Consider the following 17,571-nt stretch of genomic DNA (forward strand, 5'->3'; position numbering starts at 1 on the left):
CCTTCTCAGTGCAGGAAGCTTGTCTTGATTTCCCCAGGGGCCATGGTCTCCTCTAGCATCTGCTTTCTTTTTATTCCTCTTGCTGTGTACGCACTCGCCTCCTGCCCCCTTCTGATAGAATGGCAGCTTCTGGAAGGCAGAGACACTTTTCTTCCCATCTTTGTCTCCCCTTTTCCTGAGACCTAACAAATGTTGGGGAATGCTTATTGAGCAAGTGAGCAAGCAAATGAATGAATGCATGTTGCCTGGATGAGCAGTGTGGACTCAGAATCCCCTGCTGGACTTGGGTTCCATTCCTCCCTCCGTCCCCACCCTCTCCCTGCACTCCCAGCCTGGGGGATCACTACCATGGGTCCCTCCCTGAACTAGGAGCTGCCTTCACATGTCTGGAGACCGCCTTTCGCCTCGATGCTCTCCATCGGCAGATGAAGCTCCTTGGAGAGGACAACCCTGTCAGCAAGCTGCAGGTCAAACTGGAACCAGGTACCTGCCCCCTCCCCGCCCCTAACCCCATGGTCATCCTGTCCTTTCCCTTGTCCTCACTGTCACCCTCAGCTGCCTCCTATTCTGGCACTTCCCCAGTGCCCCTCATCTTCCTTGATTTCTCACAACCCACATCTAACTGGAGCTGGGACATCAAAGCTCTGCTTCTCCCCCTTCCCATCTCTCAGGGGCATGCCAGGGGTGGGGGCTGCCCAGCTCCAGTGAAGACCATCTTGGATGACTGTTCTTCTCTTTTCAGGGGTGAATCCCAGCAACCTCATGAACTTGTTCACCTACGAGAAGGGTTACTGTTTTGTCTACTACCTGTCGCAGCTCTGCGGAGACCCCCAGCACTTTGACTCCTTTCTTCGAGTTAGTGCCCCCTGTCCCCTCCCCACCTGTCTTGACTATCATCCCTGTGGACAGTGAGCTGTGGGAAGGGCAGTGACCCCAAGCAAGGTCTGCAGGGTTTGAGGAGTAGAGTCTGAACCCTGGTTCCCTCAGCAAGATCAATCATCTGGGCCTCAGTATCCTTCTTTGTAAACTCAGGGAACTGGACCCAGTGGTGGAGTATTCTGTGGCTCTTCTGGTTTTAAGTCCTAGGTCCTTATGTAGATCCTTGGCTTGACGGAGACCCCGTAGACTCCACTGAGTCCAATCTTGGCTTCTAGGCCTGACTCACCTTCTCAGGGAAGGAAATGTCCAAGTCATATTAGGGCTGTTTTCCTCCTCATTCACACTCCTCAGAGCAAACATTTCACTTGGGGCTGGGCTGGGGCTCCTGCCCGAAGGTTGTGGAGTTGCTGCTCAGGTCACGGACTAGGGTCTCGGGCGGCCCTTGCAGAGACCTACGTTGCTTCAACCAGCCCCCAAGGTCAGGTGCCCATGACCTGTGCGGGTCCGTCTCCTTCTGTGCCTGCCTGTCCTCAGGCTGCCCAAGGCTGCCCCTTTACATTGCCCCACGGAGACCCGGTGACTCGTCTTCACTGTCCCTGCTCCTTTTTCCCTCAGGCCTATGTAGAGAAGTACAAGTTCAGCAGTGTTGTTGCCCAAGATCTTCTAGATTCTTTCCTGAATTTCTTCCCTGAGCTGAAGGAGCAGAGTGTGGACAGCAAAGCAGGTAGGGAAGCAAGCCTGGTTTCTGTGCCCTGTCCTGGCCAGCACTGTCCTTGGTGCTGATGGGCATGAGTCCAGCCTCAGGGAGTGAGGCAAGAAGCTTCCTGGCTGGCAGCGATGCCAACCTAAAGTCTGGGCCCTTATTGGTTCCTGAGGCATCTCTGGAGGACCCTTGCATGGCCCAGGCCCTGTGTCCTTACTCGCTTGCCTTCTTATCTTCCAGGGCTGGAGTTTGAGCGGTGGCTCAATGCTACAGGGCCTCCACTCGCAGAGCCAGATTTATCCCAGGGCTCCAGCCTGACTAGGCCTGTGGAGACCCTCTTCCGGCTGTGGACGGCAGAGCCCCTGGACCAGGCAGCTGCTTCAGCCAGCAGTATCGATATCACCAAGTGGAAGACGTTTCAGACTGTTCTCTTCCTGGACCGCCTCCTGGACGGGTCTCCATTGCCCCAGGGTGAGCACTAGTAGAGGGGAGCCAGGATTCCCTGGTGAGTGTTCCAAGGGGTGCCAGGAGCCCAGTGGACTCAAGATGAGCATTGATTGGGACTGGCCGGGGTCCCCAGTGCCCTAAAATTACCATTGACCGAGGATCTCCACAGCACCAGGGTGGGCACTGCCCTATGATGAATGCTGCCTGGAGGTTTCCAGTGCCCCAGAGTTGGCACTGGTTGGTGTCCCCACTGCTCCCTGGTGATTGCTACTGGAGGTTTCCACTGCTCTTTGGTGTGTACTAGTGGGGATCCCCAATCTCCCAGAGAATGATCACTGGCTGGGGGCGATGACCGAGTCCTTGTTGTCCGATGTGGTTGATTGCTGGTGGCCGAGGGTCGCCAGGGACCAGAAGTGACGTCAGCGACCCTGAGATGTTGAATGTCCGGATCCTGATACGGGTCCCTGGGGAAGATTTTTTCCACTGAGTCTTGTATGTCTGACCTCCTCAGAAGTGGTGATGAGGCTCTCCAAGTGTTACTCCTCACTGTTGGACTCCATGAATGCTGAGATCCGCATCCGATGGCTCCAAATTGTTGTCCGGAATGACTACTACCCAGACCTCTATAAAGTCCGGCGGTTCCTGGAGAGCCAGGTAGCCAAGAGAGGCCTGAGAACAGAGAATGTCAGCTGGGAGAGGCCTTAGAAGGGCAGGGCAGAACTGGCGGGGGCATCAGAAAGTGGACTGGCAGAGGTGAACTAGACCCTGGGAGCAGGGAGGGGACCCAGAGCGGCAGGGATGGGGACTGGGCCCAGCTGGCTTTGGGAGAGCCTGCGTCCTGGGGCCATCTTGCCTGTGCTTGCAGGTTTGCTGCCGCGCGCGCCCTCTGGTGGACGGATGGGGAGAGCCCTCAGCAGGTGTCCCGAGCGGCTGGCTTGCTGCCTGGGCGGCCATCTGATAAAGCCTCTTGTTTTCCAGATGTCCCGGATGTACACCATCCCGCTCTATGAGGATCTCTGTACCGGTGCCCTCAAGTCCTTCGCCTTGGAAGTTTTCTACCAGACTCAGGGCCGGCTCCACCCCAACCTTCGTAAAACGATCCAGCAGATCCTGGCCCAGGGCCTGGCCTCTCCTGCCCCCACGGACACCCCCACCACAGACACACCAGCCCTGCTGCTGGAGGACAAGCCCCCCGAAGCCACAAATGGTGCCATCTCTCTCAGGGACGTCAATGTGTCTGCCTAGCCCCACCCTCTTGTTCTGGGGTAGCCCCCTGGCCCCTGATGGTAGTCTCTTGGTTTGGGATTGCTTGGCAGTTCCAGCTACCAAGTTGAATGTGCCTTTCCATGCCCATCCTGGTTGGGGCTCTGGGTATTTTCCAGGTGTAAACTGGAAGGGGGTACTGGAGTATTACAATGTTCACCCTCAGTGGGCATCTCTGAGGCCAGAGCAGGGGCTTGTGGGCAGGTCTCCCTGAAAGGACTCCTTGGTACTCTGAGAAGTCTGCCCAGCAGCCAGCCAGGCATGAACTTTGGTCAAGGGGCAGTTGGCCACTTACCTCAGGGTTAAGAGTTGCTTAGGGATAGGGGGGATTCTCTGCCCCTTGGGAAACAAGCAACCTCATTACCACTTCCTGGGGTGGTGCAAAGTGAGGAGGGTCTCCTGCGAAAGGGCGAGATCCCTTGAGCTTTGACCCTCAAAGTCTGCCCCACGTTTGCACTTGTAAAGTTGGCAAAGGGCCCATTCTCCTGGGAGGGTGGGGCTGGCGTGTGTCTCTTGGTGGGACTTGGGGGCACAGCAGGTGAGAGCAACAGGTTCTCCTCCTTACCCCCCCCCCCCCAGGCTGCTCCTGCAGGGACGTCTTGGAGCAGTCCTCAGGCTTGGTTTCTTACTCTTTATCTTTTTCCCCTCCCCCCCTGACCCTGACGACCGCCACACTGTGCCTTACGTCTGCCCAAGAAGGCGTAGGATGAGCCTTTTTTCTAGACATGACCCTCAGTTCCCAGTGACCCCCCCCCCCCCGAGTCCAAGCTCCACCTCCCATTCCTCCATTTCTGATTCTTCTTTGGGGATAACTGGGGATAAAAGCCAGGGTGGCGGTAAGCTTTCCGTGCTGGGGCCAGGCCCGTGGAGAGAGGGGTTGACAAAAGGCTCCTGGAGCCAGGCCCTTGCAGAGAGAGACTGTCAGAAGACAGAACTGGTCGGATGACCAGAGGACAGGACTCTCAATCTTCCCCCCCCCCCCCCTTTACCACGAGGTGAGATATGAAGCCAGCAAGGCCGATTGAGGAGGGGACCCGAGAGAAGGAGATAAGGAGGCAAAGGACACCGGGGGGGGGGGGGTGGGGTATCCACCAGAGCGGGAGGGAAAGATGACGGGTGCCTTTCCAGCCCTGGAATCTCTAGCCAAGGTCAGGGAACCATCACTCTCTTGAGTGCCCTGAGGTTGAGTGCATCATGAGGTCTCTTGTCTCCATGGGTTTTGGCTCCAGGGATCAGCAATGGTGACTAAGCAACCCACCTTTTCCCTATCTGCACCTTGGCTTTAGCGCTGTCTGGGGACCAGACTGGGATGAAAGCAATAAGCCCCCCCCCCCCCCAGGATAGGTCCCCATGGACTCTTTCCCAGCCATGCCACTCCCACTCCCCAAGCTCCAACTTGCACCAACCGTGTGATGAATATTTGATTTTATTCCCCTGTCTTCAGGGATATGTCAGGGAGGGGAACATGCAACTTGGCCTTGCTGTTCCCCATTGAAAAGAAACTGATTGGGGAGGTATGGCCTCCCCAGGGCCCCTGGCCTTACCACTGAGGGGGTCCTAATCCCCAGACACCACTTCTAGGGTTTGTGTCCTGCCCAGGAGCGACCACTGTGAAAGCCAGCCTTGAGCCTTGAAGGATGCCTGTCTCACCACCAGCCTAGGAAGGAACCAGTAAAATTGTCATGAAAGCCTTATGCTGTTACGTCATCATCCAATTCACCTCCTAACCCTGGCCCAGCCTCACCCTCAGTTGGGGGATTCATATCCTCTAGGGAGGAATCCTGGGCTGGGCTGGGTTGGGCTGTGGGGACCCACTGAATGACTTACTGTAAAGCTCCTTCCTGTGATTAACCTGAGTGGAGAGGTTTTGCATTACTAACCACAGTTTCCTTCCTCACAGGAGACTTTTCTGACCACTAAAGTCTGTGCAACTGCTTCCTTGGGGAGAGGAGAGGGTGGGCAGGAGGATAAGAGAGGAGAAAGGTGTGAGCTCTGCTCTAGAGACCAGGTCCCAGACCTCCCACTTCTTAAAAGCAGGGCCTGTGAGCTGGGAAGGCTAAGGGAGGAGAGAAAGGGACCAGAAGGGTCTGCGCTGAAGTGGGTGGCATCCGTGCCTATTGGGGAAGCAGCCTGCCGCACCAGATGGCTCCAGGATTGACAGTGTTAGGAGCCCACTCAATTTCTTTTGTGATTTCGGCACGGCATAGCTTTTTCCTGACCCTTCTTTCCGGCCAGGAGACCCTCGGAAGGAGAGAGCCACCTTGGTCCCAGCATTGACCTTTCATTCCTGGTCAAACCTTTCAAGGGAGTGGACTTTGTTCCCTCTCTACTCCAATTCCTACAAGACTGTAAGCTCCATGAGGGCAGAGATTGTGTCTTATCTAAATTTTGTATCTCCCACAGAACCTACCATGCTCTGCACACAGTTGGTGCTTAATAAATGTTGAACTGAACACTGTCCTCATCATTGGTCTTCCTGCTGCTCTGTGGAATCCTCCTGAGGCTTCCGGGTTCCCATGTTGACATCTTCCCATCTTCCTTCTCTTTGACCCTGATGACTTTGATATGATTCACTTTAGGGTCAGATGAACTCTGGAAAATGCCCAGAGCCAGGCACTTAGTAGGTGCTTTAGAAAGATTTTCCTCCCCAACTACTAGAAACTTCCATTGGCTTCTGAGATAGTGCCAACATTCTAGCTCTGCTTCTGCGTCGGTCACCTCAGATGCTCTCTGCATGCTTCTCTCGCCCTTGCCCTCGCCGTCGCCCTTGGATGTCTCCAGTGGCTCCATCCTCAGCCTCTTGGACAGCTTAGAGTGATGGGCTGAATCTCAGGGATTATAGTGCAACAGCTGCCCCAACTCATTTCCTCCCAAACGTAGAGCACCTTTTGAGACAATGAAGATGCAAAATTGGGATAAAGCTTAAGGGTGGCCATCACAGTTTGCTGTCCTGTGGGAAGCATGGGGGGATAGGATGCCAATGAGAGCAGAATGCTAGGGGAAAGGGACCCTCAAATCCCACCTTAGACCTATATTAACTATGTGACCATGGACAAGTAACTGCCTCTCTGAGCCTCAATTTCTTCACAGTTATAGAGGAGAGGGAGGGAGAAAGAGGAAGAGGGAAGAAGAGACACAAAGAGAAAACACATTGGTTTCCTTACTGGTCTCCCTATCAAGGGTCTTCTCACCAGTCCCTCTTCCATCCAAATGCTGAAGTGATTTTCCTAAGAACATAGGAACATGCCCTAAGAACATGTCACTCCCCTATGAAGGTAGGTATAGCTACCCACATACCATCTATCTCTAGCCATCTTTCTAACTCTGTAGATCTATTACGGCAGGTGAGGCGTGCCTAACAAGGGTGACATCTGTGTGAGCAGAGAATGGGACAGATGGGAAAGAGATGATGAGATCTGGTCATGACAGTCGTGTTGTGAACCTGGGTGAATGCGTGGTGGTGACCTTGGCAGTAATAGAGAAGTTTGGAAGAGGTGTGGGGTTGTTTTTTGGAGGGGGAAGGGTTGGGAAACACGAGTTCTACTTTGCCCTTGTGGACTTTGAGTTCTCTCGAAGATGTCAGTTTGAAAAATGTTCAACATTCATTTGGTCATGTGGGATCAGAGCCCAGGAGAGAGATTAGGGTAGAGCTCAGATCTGGGAGTAATCTGAAAAGAAATAATTAAACCTGTGGGAGCTGGTGGAGTTACCAAGGGAGAGAGAACAGAGAGAAGAGAAGCAGGAAGGAGGCATGATAGGAACAATGAGCCAACAAAGGAGACTGAGCAGGAACGGTCCAGTAGAAGGAAGACCAGATGAGAGCAGTGTCATGACAACCAAGAGAGGAGAGAAGCAGCATCTAGGAGGGGAGGGTGATCAGCAATGCCAAATGCTCCTGAGAAGCCAAGAGGGGCAAGAACTGAGAAAAGGCCGTTGGATTTGACATTGGTAGTTTTGAAAAGCGTAGTTTTGGGGGGGGGTCACATATAATTTGGAGGTTGTAAACCCGAGAGATTGATAGAATGGAGATGCCCTCAATGGAAATGGGAGGATTTGGAGGAGGGCCAGGTTGGGGGAGACATCTAACTGCCACTCATGCTTTCCTCATCCATCATTACCCAAATGAAAAGTCTGTGTGAGGGTTTATTCACCTGCCACTGCCCCAGAACCGATGAGGTATGGAAACACCGAAGTGTTAAGAGGGGGAACGGGGAGGTCAGGGAATTGCACCCATGTAGCTGAGGGGTCCTTGTCTACCTCTCCCCTCTCCCCATATACCATCACAGTGGGGGGGGGGTTGTGTTGGAGACAAGGTGGAATGAGCTTCCATGTTCTTATTGATCACATACCCTCTAGAGTCAAACCATGGCCCCCCCACACACACCCTTGGAGCCCTCTTCCCTAGGCAGTGCTAAGTGTGGATCCCTGGAGATCTCTATAGCAGAGAAATCATAGATCTATTTTTCCTTTGCTACTCCCCAGGTAGTGAATAAAGGATTCCTAGGGCCACAAATTTAGAGTTGGGGAGGACTTGGATGGCTATCCAGTCCAACCCCCTCCTTTTCCATACTGTTGTGATGCTCTGTAAGTCATTTTATGAATATAATAGATTTTTGTTATAATCAACATCAAAGACCTGGGATTTCAGCAATTAGCTGAATACAGGATAAATGTATGATAATTTAATCAGAACAAATGGGAAGTCAAAGAATCTGAGAAGGGGAGGAGCTGCAGAAACAATCTAATTCAACCCATAATCTATCTAACTGTATGATGGTGGGCAAGTCATTTCACTCCTGTTTAACCTCAGTTTTTTCATTTGCAAAATGGATGTAACAATGGAATCTATCTCCCAGGGGTGTTCTGAGGAGTGAATGAAAAAATAATTGTAGGGGACAGCTAGGTGGCCTAGCAGATAGAGCACCAGAACACTAGCCCTGAACTCAAATGGAGCCTCAGACACTTGATAATTACCTAGCTGTGTGACCCTGGGCAAGTCACTTGACCACATTGCCTTAAATAAAATTTAAAAAAATAAAATAATTGTATAATACTAAGACCAAGTGTCTGGCACATCGTAAACACTATATAAATGCTAACCACAACTCTTAGCTGCTATGGCTTGACTAAGAAACTCCACAATCTTTCCAACACATGACCATCTAACTTATCGAAGACCTCTAAAGAGGGAATCCTTCCCCTCTTAAGAAAGCCCATTCTACCCATTCCAAGCAATTCAGTGCTTGGCAAATTCCCCAAAAATCACAACTAGATGTTTCTCTCCTCCCACCCTGGCTTCTAGTTCTGCCTGCTGGGGACCAAACAGAACTAAGTCTATGCCCTCTTCCATGTGACAGTCCTTCAGATACTTGAAGATGACGTTCACCATTCCCCTCCCAATAAATTTTTGCTTATCCAAGCAAAATGTCACTAGTTTCTTTAACACTGTGTAGCTCATAGACTCAGTGACTCAGTTTCCAATCCCACACTAGGACAAATACATTGGGTGGGTATGTTAAGCAAAGCTACTACATCTCTCCTCAGTTCCTAGGGAAAACCTGAGGAAGTATGGTGATAGAAATGTTACCATTGTTAATGAGCCCCCATCAGTGTGTTCCCCTTCCCCTAATATCAATTGACTAGTCAATAGCAATAATTTTTGCAGAGATAATAAAAAAGATAAAGCAAGAACCAAAGAATAATATTATCTCAAACTGAGAGCATACTCTCCTCTTCCTGGAGAGAAAAGGCACCAACATTTGAAAAATTGTTTTCAGTTAATATGTTGAAAATTGAGCTGTCCCTCCCACTCCCCTCTCTCTCCTCCCATTGAGCAAAAAATTTAAAACCCTGAAAACGAAAGCCCTCAATACATGTCTGCATAGTCTGGCAAAACAAATAAAGCATGTCTGAAAAATTTCTCTGTATTTTAAGTTCACCTTTCTGTCAGGAGGTAAGTGGAATAGTATATTTTTATTCCTTTCAATTTATAGTTTACCACAGCATTGATCAATCCTTAAGTCATTCAGAGTTGGCTTTCTTTATATTATCATCTTCTTGGTGTTCTGTTTTGTTTTGTTTGCTTCAAACTCTGCATTAATCCAGAGGAGCTTTCCCAGGTTCCTCTAAATTGTCCACTACATTCATATGCCACGATAAGTGTGTGTGTGTGTGTGTGTGTGTGTGTGTGTGTGTGTGTGTGTGTGTGTGTGAGATGTGTGTGTGAGAGAGAGACAGAGAGAGAGAGAGAGAGACAGACAGACAGACAGACAGACAGACAGACAGACAGAGACAGAGTCAGAGAGGGAAGGAAGAGAGGAGGGTGAAGGGGTAGGGAAAGTGAGGAGGATGGAGAGAAGGGGGAGAGAATAATAGAAGGATATCTGTCCTTTTGTATTCATGTTCAGTTATGGCTCACCAGGCAATTAAAAGGTTTAGGTCACCAGGCAATAAGCCAACAGAGAGGAGACAGTGGAGTGGGGAGGGGGAACCCCTGCATAATAACGCCTTTCCAGAAGCAGGTTTGCCAAGCCTCCATGTATGTTGATAGCCAGGTAGAACATAGTGTTTGAGGACCAAGCCCTCCCTGGTCAGCTTCTCCCATTGCATGTGAATGACATGACCTCTGTTCCCATCATTATTCTGGACGCCCTCGCTCATCGCTGAGTGCCCTTAAATGCAGTGCACTGAGCTCAGTCCTCTAGCTGGGATCTGGTCAGGAAGAACCTCAGTGGACCTGAGATTAGCACTGGCGTTATTGGCCAACATGTTGACACGAATTGAATTTGAGTGAGGGGGAGCTAGGTTAAGACACCAGCCTCGGGGCGGCTAGGTGGCGCAGTGGATAGAGCACCGGCCCTGGAGTCAGGAGTACCTGGGTTCAAATCCGGTGTCAGACACTTAATAATGACCTAGCTGTGTGGCCTTGGGCAAGCCACTTAACCCCATTTGCCTTGAAAAAAACCCTAAAAAAAAAAGACACCAGCCTCACTTTCTCCTTTGAAGCCATTTGGGCACAGACCAGATATGAAATAAGATGACTGGAGATGGCCCTGGATGAGAGGCAGTCAGGGTTAAGTGACTTGCCCAAGGTCACACAACTAGTAAGTGTCTAAGGCCGGATTTGAAATCAGTAGTGCTTTACCTTAGGATAGAGTGCAGGGTCTGGAATCGTGAAGATCTGAGTTCAAATCCACCTCAGACATCTACTTGCTTTGTGACCCTGGGCAAGTCACTTAACTCTGCCTTAGCTTCCTCATCTTCAAATAAACTAGAGAGAAAAGTGGTGAACCACTCGAATGGACTATTCAAACTGAGTCAAACAGTCAGAGGAGATTTCAGGTAATCAGCTTCTCCTGGGAAAAGGGGGAGTTCCCTCAAGTTTCTACTGTAGAAAGCAGGGGAGAGGGACATCAGGGAGGCTTCTAGATCCTCTCTCTCTGTGATGATTCTTCAGAAAGGTCTTTGCAGCTAAACCTCCCTAGTTCTTCCCAAAATGGTTTCCTCTTTGTATCCTGGTAACTCATGGTTGAATTCAATTGTCCCTGACTGGCTATGGGACCAGGGGACCCAAGTTCAAATTCCGCCTTTGACATCTGCTCCCTATGCGACCTTGGCAGAGTCACTGACCCACCCTGGGTTTTAGTTTTCAGAGGGCTGGGTGCCCTGTGAGGGACCCTCTAGCTCTTCTTGGTAGTTTTGTTGTAATAGATGACTCTGGCTCAAGAAGGCAACGAGACCTGTATTCAAATGTGACTGCTCACACTACTGGTGTGACTCTGGGCGAATGATTGCACCTCTCTGGGCTTTAGTTGACCGTATTGGCAAAACTGAGGACTTGTACTTTGTGACCTATGGTCTAATAATAATAATAATAAATATTCCAAAATGTACAAACTAGATGAGAAAGCTAGGCTGAGTAGTGGTTAGACCACTGGGTGTGGAGTCAGGAAATCGGAGTTTGAATCCTGCCTCTGACCCTGAGAAAGTCATTTTACCTCTCTCAGCCTCAGTTTCCTCATCTATAAAATGCAGTTAATAGTAGCACCACTTCACAAGTATGCTGTAAAGATCTATATATGTTCAGTGATTCACAAACCTTAAAAATACACCATCCCTTTCAGCTATTATGATTGCACAGATGATCTCATTTGGGCCTCGCACAAACAGTGCCAGGTAGGTACATTAAGCATGATTCAGATGAGGAAACTGAGGCTTACGGAGAAATTCCGTGCTTTTGTCGATTTTACTGTTTAAAAGTGTTCAACTCAGGATTAGATTTCCTGACTCAGGGGCAGCTAGGTGGTGCAGTGGATAGAGCACTGGTTCTGGAGTCAGGAGGATCTGAGTTCAAATTCAGCCTCAGATGCCTAAAAATTACCTAGTCATATGACCTTGGACAAGTCACTTAACCACCTTGCAAAAAATAAAAATAATTAAAAAAAAAAGGATTTCCTGGCTTTGAGGTCAGTGGTCTGCTCATATTTATCACAGCTTCTCTCAGCCTCCAGTCCTGGGGGTTCACCAAGCACCACTCAGTTTACCACCACTACTTGTCCTCTCACAGAGTGGCTCTCATAGTCAATCAATAAACATTAAGTGCCTACTATGTGCCACTTAGATTCATGTCATTAGTCTCTGGAGAAGAGGAAGTCTTATCTTGTTGAGCTATTGCAATTCCCCCACCCCCTCTATAGGAAAAATCTTATTGCTCTTTCTTAGCTCCTAATATCCAACCCTCCTAATAACCAATCATCTCCTTTGTGATGCATTTCTCCCCCCTCCGGGATCCCCTTTTGCCCCAGAAGTCTTGGGAAGTAGAGAGGCCTTTACTGTACTTATTCCTCCAGAATAGACATTGCCCCCACTTTGTACCCCTGGGTGCCTGCTTGGCACTACAGAAGCCCCATTTTGAACTCCTATTCTTTGCCTTTGCTTTATCTCCATTGCGGACCATTGTAGTTACCTGTTGACACACCCTGCCTCTTTTCCTTATCTGCTCACTGGACTTCTAGGTAAACTAATTTACCCAGAAAAATATCTCCTCCCCCCCCCCCAGTGGGATGATGCAATTTATTCTACTGCCTTGGGGAGGTGCAGTTAGCTCATTCTGGCTGAGCACTCCCATAAACAGAAGCCCAGGCAGAGTTGGAACTAGAAGGGAGCTTAGGGAATTTTCTGGTCGAATGGTGTCCTTGTGGCTGGCTTCTTAACATAGAAAATCACAAATTAGCATTATCTATATTGTATTGTATTTTTTAATTTCTTTTGTTAAACATTTCTCAATTACAATTTAATTGGGTTGGGGCAACCTGGAAGTCTGATCTCATCTTTGATGGCAGTCCAAAGAAGTGAATAACTTAGGGCAGCTAGCTGGCACAATGGGTACAGCACTGACTCTGGAGTCAGGAAAAATTGAGATCAAATCCAGTCTCAGACATTTGATACTCACTAGCTGTGGGACCTTGGGCAAGTCCCTTAACCCCATCATCTCACCAAAAACAAACAAAAAAAGAAGTGAATGACTTGAGACAGCAAGGTGGCACAGCGGATAAAGCACCAGTCCTGGAGTCAAGAGGGCCTAAATTCAAATCCAGCCTCAGACATTTGATACTTACTAGCTCCCATTGTCTCAACAAAAACAAACAATAAAATTGATAAGATCATAGCTTGCCATGATAATCCTGTCATTTTTTTTCAGTGACATTTGACTCTTTCTGACCCCATTTGGAATTTTCTTGGCAAAGCTTCTAGAGTAGTTCACCATTTCCTTCTCTTGTTTTACAGATGAGGAAACTAAGGCAAACAGCATTAGGTAACTTACCCAGGATCACACAGCTAATAAGTCTAGATTTACACAAATTTGAACTCACAAGATGACTTCCTGACTCCAGATCTGACACTAAGCACTGCACCTTACAGCTACCCCAAAATAATAACTATTATTTGTTTATATCTTTAAAGTTTTCAAAACATTTTACAAATATTATCTCATTTGAGATACTCTAGGAAGTAGGTTATTCCTCATTATTATTCCCTTTTGATGAATGAGGAAACTGAGGCAAGATCAAAGTGAAGTGACTTGCCCAGAGCCAAACTAGTATCTGAGGCCAGATTTAAACTCAGATCTTGTTGACTTCCAGCTGGCTCCCAAGTATTAAAATATAGAGTTGGAAGAAACCTCAGAAGCTAAGCCATCCACCTTGCCTCATTTTACAGGTGATAAAACTGAGGACCAAAGAGAGTGTGACATGCTCAAGGTCACACACATCTTGAGCAATCACAAGCTAACCTATGAGCATAAATCTAATGATCTAGGTAGATCTACTTACCTTATGATTCAGGAGTTTCTTCCATTGGTACAGGCAGCAGCCCATCCATACCCAGCTCATCCATACCCAACCCATCCATACCCAGCCAACCTCTTCAATTCTTGACCTCATCCTTCCATAAATATGCTAAAGGCATTCTTTGCTTTCTCCTGGCATCAGAAGCATACCAGGGTAGCCATCTGGCTGTCTACCCACCATTCTTTATTCTTTCCATGTGATTACTTTGTCTTCTCCTCCCATCCCACAAGGCTTCGGTGATATCCTCTTCTCCAATTCCTCATAGTTTCTTTATATGTTGCAATCAATCAATAAACATTTATTAAGTGCCTGCTATGGGGCAGGCCCTGTATTAAGTGATGGAGATACAAAAAGAGGCAAAAGAGAGCTGGTGCCCACCTAGCAGATAAAAATACAAAATGACCCTCAGTCTTGTGCCATCCTTTTCTGTTATGGAAATGACAATGGCACAATGGTGGTATAGGGAGCAGAGGAGACCCACAATCCTGAGTTTTGATACCTGTGAACATTTGTGTGACTATGGGACCAGTGAGCTGAGACACAACTAAAAGAGCCGGGCCATATCCATATTAAATGGACCCTAGTCTTGCTAGAAATGAAACCAGAAGACCTACAAAAATTTCCAGTAATAGGAAAGACTTTTCACAGGTTCTATTCTAAGGGATTGGTAAAAAAGAAACATTTATTATGTTTTCCCTTCACTTAAGGTCTTCGAAGCTATCTATTCAAATTTTGGATAGTTATAACTTTTGGGATTCCTGTCTTATATCTCTAAAAGACTTTTTTTAGGATTTTTTTTTTTTTTGGCAAGGCAAATGAAGTTAAGTGGCTAACCCAAGGCAACACAGCTAGGTCATTATGAAGTGTCTGAGGCCAGATTTGAACTCAGGTACTCTGACTCCAGGGCTGGTGCTCTATCCACTGTACTGCCCCTCTAAGAGACTTTCAATGAACTACCTGTTCCTGTGTCCCCTGTGGGATTGGAATCTCAGAAAACTGGTCTGATTCTGGCTTCATCAGTAAGATATGTTTCTCTTCCAAGAGAACTGTCCTTGGCAGGGTCCTGCCAAATCTAGTTTTTGCCATGTTTCTGGGATTGGGGTAGAAGGCGTATTAGGAATGGCATACTTTATGTTCATAATTTAGTTTACTTAGGGTTGTTAGATAATTTGAGGTATTTGGAGTCCTTTAGTTGTCAAATTCACCTATGGAATTGTCAGATGCCCCTTTACCAGGCTGTGGAGCAACATGTCCTGGCAAGGGCCGTGCCCTGGAGCCGGGACTGACTTTGTCCTACTCTCTCCTGCTGATTTCACAGATCATAAGTTGCATTTGGATAAAGGATGCAAGCTTCAACATGACTAGGGCCTCTACTGCCAATCCTCCTTTCTCTCTTCAGGAAGACAATCAGTTCTATTGCTCAGAGCAAATTTATTAATTTATAAGAGAGGTTGCAGTTTTAGTAATGAATAACTAACCATTCTCCTGGATTATTTGGGAGGATGAGGAGGAATCGTAATGGACTGAAGGGCAGGCCCACTGTTGGCTACACGTGAGGATGCTCAGCCCCAAATCCCTGCTACGTGAGAATAAGGAAAGGATGGAAAGAGGGCAAAGGAGAGAGGAGAAAAAATGTTCATGGAAAATTTGGCCATGGTCCATTTAGTATGGATATGGCCCGGCTCTTTTAGTTGTGTCTCAGCTCACTGGTGCAATGGTCACACAAATGTTCCCAGGCATCAAAACTCAGGATATAGCACAAACAGCTGTGGAGATAGGAAGATTTCATGGATCAGAAAATATTTTGGGTCCCGTGAGCTGAAACTAGAAGAAATATAATGTCGTGAGAAGGAGGAGAATCAATGCGGATGTATTGATTTCTCCTCTATACAGTTGTTACCATCATAAGAGGAAAAGTCATTTGCTTGAGTGAGGTTTAAATGAATTATAAAGAGGGCCTTAGACTTAGCCTGTTATGAGGTTTTATATCTTTAAAGTTTGCAAAACACTTTACAAATATTATCTCATTGAGATACTCTGGGAAGTAGGTTATTCCTCATTATTATTCCTTTTTGATGAATGAGGAAACTGAGGCAAGATCAAGGTGACATGACTTGCCCAGAGCCAAACTAGTATCTTAGGCTAGATTTGAACTCAGATCTTGTTGACTTCCAGCTGGTTCCAATCAAAACGGATTAGCAAGTGAGGGCAAGCTAGATGGTACAGTGGATAGAGCACCAGGCCTGGAGTCAGAAATTTGATCTCAGACACTTACTAGTTGTGTGACCACAGGCACCCTCTATGCCTCAGTTTCTCATCTGTAAAATGAGTGGAGGAGGGAATGGCAAACCACTCTGGAATCTTTACCAAAAGCAGCCCAAATGGGGCCATGAAGAGTCGGAAATGACTGAATAAGAACAACAAAAGCAATTGATTGCCTTAAAGAATGAAATATTCTCCCTGAGGAATCAATCAAGGAGTCAAGATAGGAAACTGGGCTGAGGAATGTGATCTCTGGCAACAGACAAGAGAGATAATTATAAAGGAGAAGCCTTCTCTCAAGAGCAAAGTTCATTTTCCATCTTGGGGAGGGAAGGGAATCATCAAATTGAATCTCTTCCTCATTCCTATGTATCCATTTAGTCAGTGAATATGCCAGAGAATCCCTAAACTTCACAATTGTGAGAATCTACTCCAAAGGATGCCGGTAAATGTTTCATGATCAGCTCCCCGAAAACGCAGGACACGCTTTAAGTGGGTGTTATTAATATTTTCTCCAATACTTTCTTAATTCTAGATGATCAACAGTAAATCAAGCCCTGATTGGTGATATCTGCCAATTTCCAAGCTGCAAATGCTCATGCAGTAAACTGAACTGGCTCTCCAGGGCCAATTGGTAGGTTCCGGCACATCCCTGTATCTACTCCTAGGCTGGCTATCCTTCGGTTGTATCTGACTCTTTGTGACTCCACGGACCAGAGACAGCAATGCCGTCCTTGGTATTTGGAGGGGTTTGTCATTTCCAGAGGTTCAGTGATTTGCCCAGGGCCCCACAGCTAGTGAACATCTGAAGCAAATTTGAACCCCAGATCTAGCTCTTTCTACCACCTAGCTGCCCAGTTACTCCTAGAACCATAGGTAAAAGACAAGATCATGGGGGCAGCTAGGTGGCACAGTGCATAGAGCGCCGGCCGTGGAGTCAGGAGGACCTGAGTTCAAATCCAGCCTCAGACACTTAATAATCACCTAGCTGTGTGGCCTTGGGCAAGTCACTTAACCCCATTACCTTGCAAAAAACTAAAAAAAAAAAAGACAAGATCTTTATGAAGAGGTTAAATCAGATCTTGGAAGTTCCTTCCACCTCTTAAGGGTAACTCTGATCCTCTGAGACAAAAATAATTATAGTTTTATGTATATATTATATATATTTATATATTTTATATATTTATTATATATTATATTATACATATTATATGCCTGCAAAACATAACATATATGTTATATATATGTGTATGTTTATATATGCATATATAGAAATAATATAAATATTGCAAATGAGCCAGAAGGAAGATATTATAATAAGAAGATTAAGACTGACTTAATCCTACTGAAGCAAGGACCGTGACAAATGTGTTTTCTGAGCTCTGGAAAGTATCAATGGATTAAGGGCTGACTTTGCCAAAGGGCTCCTTCCTTCCAACCCAAATGAGACCAATCCTGGGTATAGATGAGTCTAAACACAGAGCACCCAACAGTGGATAGAGCACCAGCCCTGGAGTCAGGAGTACCTGAGCTCAAATCCAGCCTCAGACACTTAATAATGGCCTAGCTGTGTGGCCTTGGGTTAGCCACTTAACCCCATTGCTTTGCAAAAACCTAAAAAAAAGAAAGAATAAAACAATTGTTATTTTGCCAGGAGGTTCAATTCTA

The 17,571-nt window shown here is 47.4% G+C and overlaps 2 protein-coding genes across 2 annotated transcripts in view; both read left to right on the top strand.

Annotated features, from left to right (window-relative positions):
• The window catches only part of RNPEPL1 (arginyl aminopeptidase like 1), a 31,924-nt gene extending 26,172 nt beyond the window's left edge, over positions 1–5,752 (top strand). Inside the window, exons 6-11 of the mRNA XM_074189639.1 lie at positions 370–483; positions 743–855; positions 1,495–1,603; positions 1,823–2,053; positions 2,541–2,683; positions 3,008–5,752. Coding sequence (XP_074045740.1) covers positions 370–483; positions 743–855; positions 1,495–1,603; positions 1,823–2,053; positions 2,541–2,683; positions 3,008–3,274 — 977 coding nt within the window. The 3' untranslated portion in view covers positions 3,275–5,752. The remainder of the gene's footprint in view (positions 1–369; positions 484–742; positions 856–1,494; positions 1,604–1,822; positions 2,054–2,540; positions 2,684–3,007) is intronic.
• A 796-nt stretch (positions 5,753–6,548) lies between these two features.
• LOC141489542 (cytochrome P450 2J2-like) overlaps positions 6,549–17,571 on the top strand; it is a 39,665-nt gene continuing 28,642 nt past the window's right edge. Inside the window, exons 1-2 of the mRNA XM_074190113.1 lie at positions 6,549–6,567; positions 6,676–6,786. Of these exons, the coding sequence (XP_074046214.1) occupies positions 6,549–6,567; positions 6,676–6,786 (130 nt within the window). The remainder of the gene's footprint in view (positions 6,568–6,675; positions 6,787–17,571) is intronic.

Source organism: Macrotis lagotis, chromosome 5 (genome assembly GCF_037893015.1).
Source record: "Macrotis lagotis isolate mMagLag1 chromosome 5, bilby.v1.9.chrom.fasta, whole genome shotgun sequence".
Taxonomy (NCBI): Eukaryota; Metazoa; Chordata; class Mammalia; order Peramelemorphia; family Peramelidae; genus Macrotis; species Macrotis lagotis.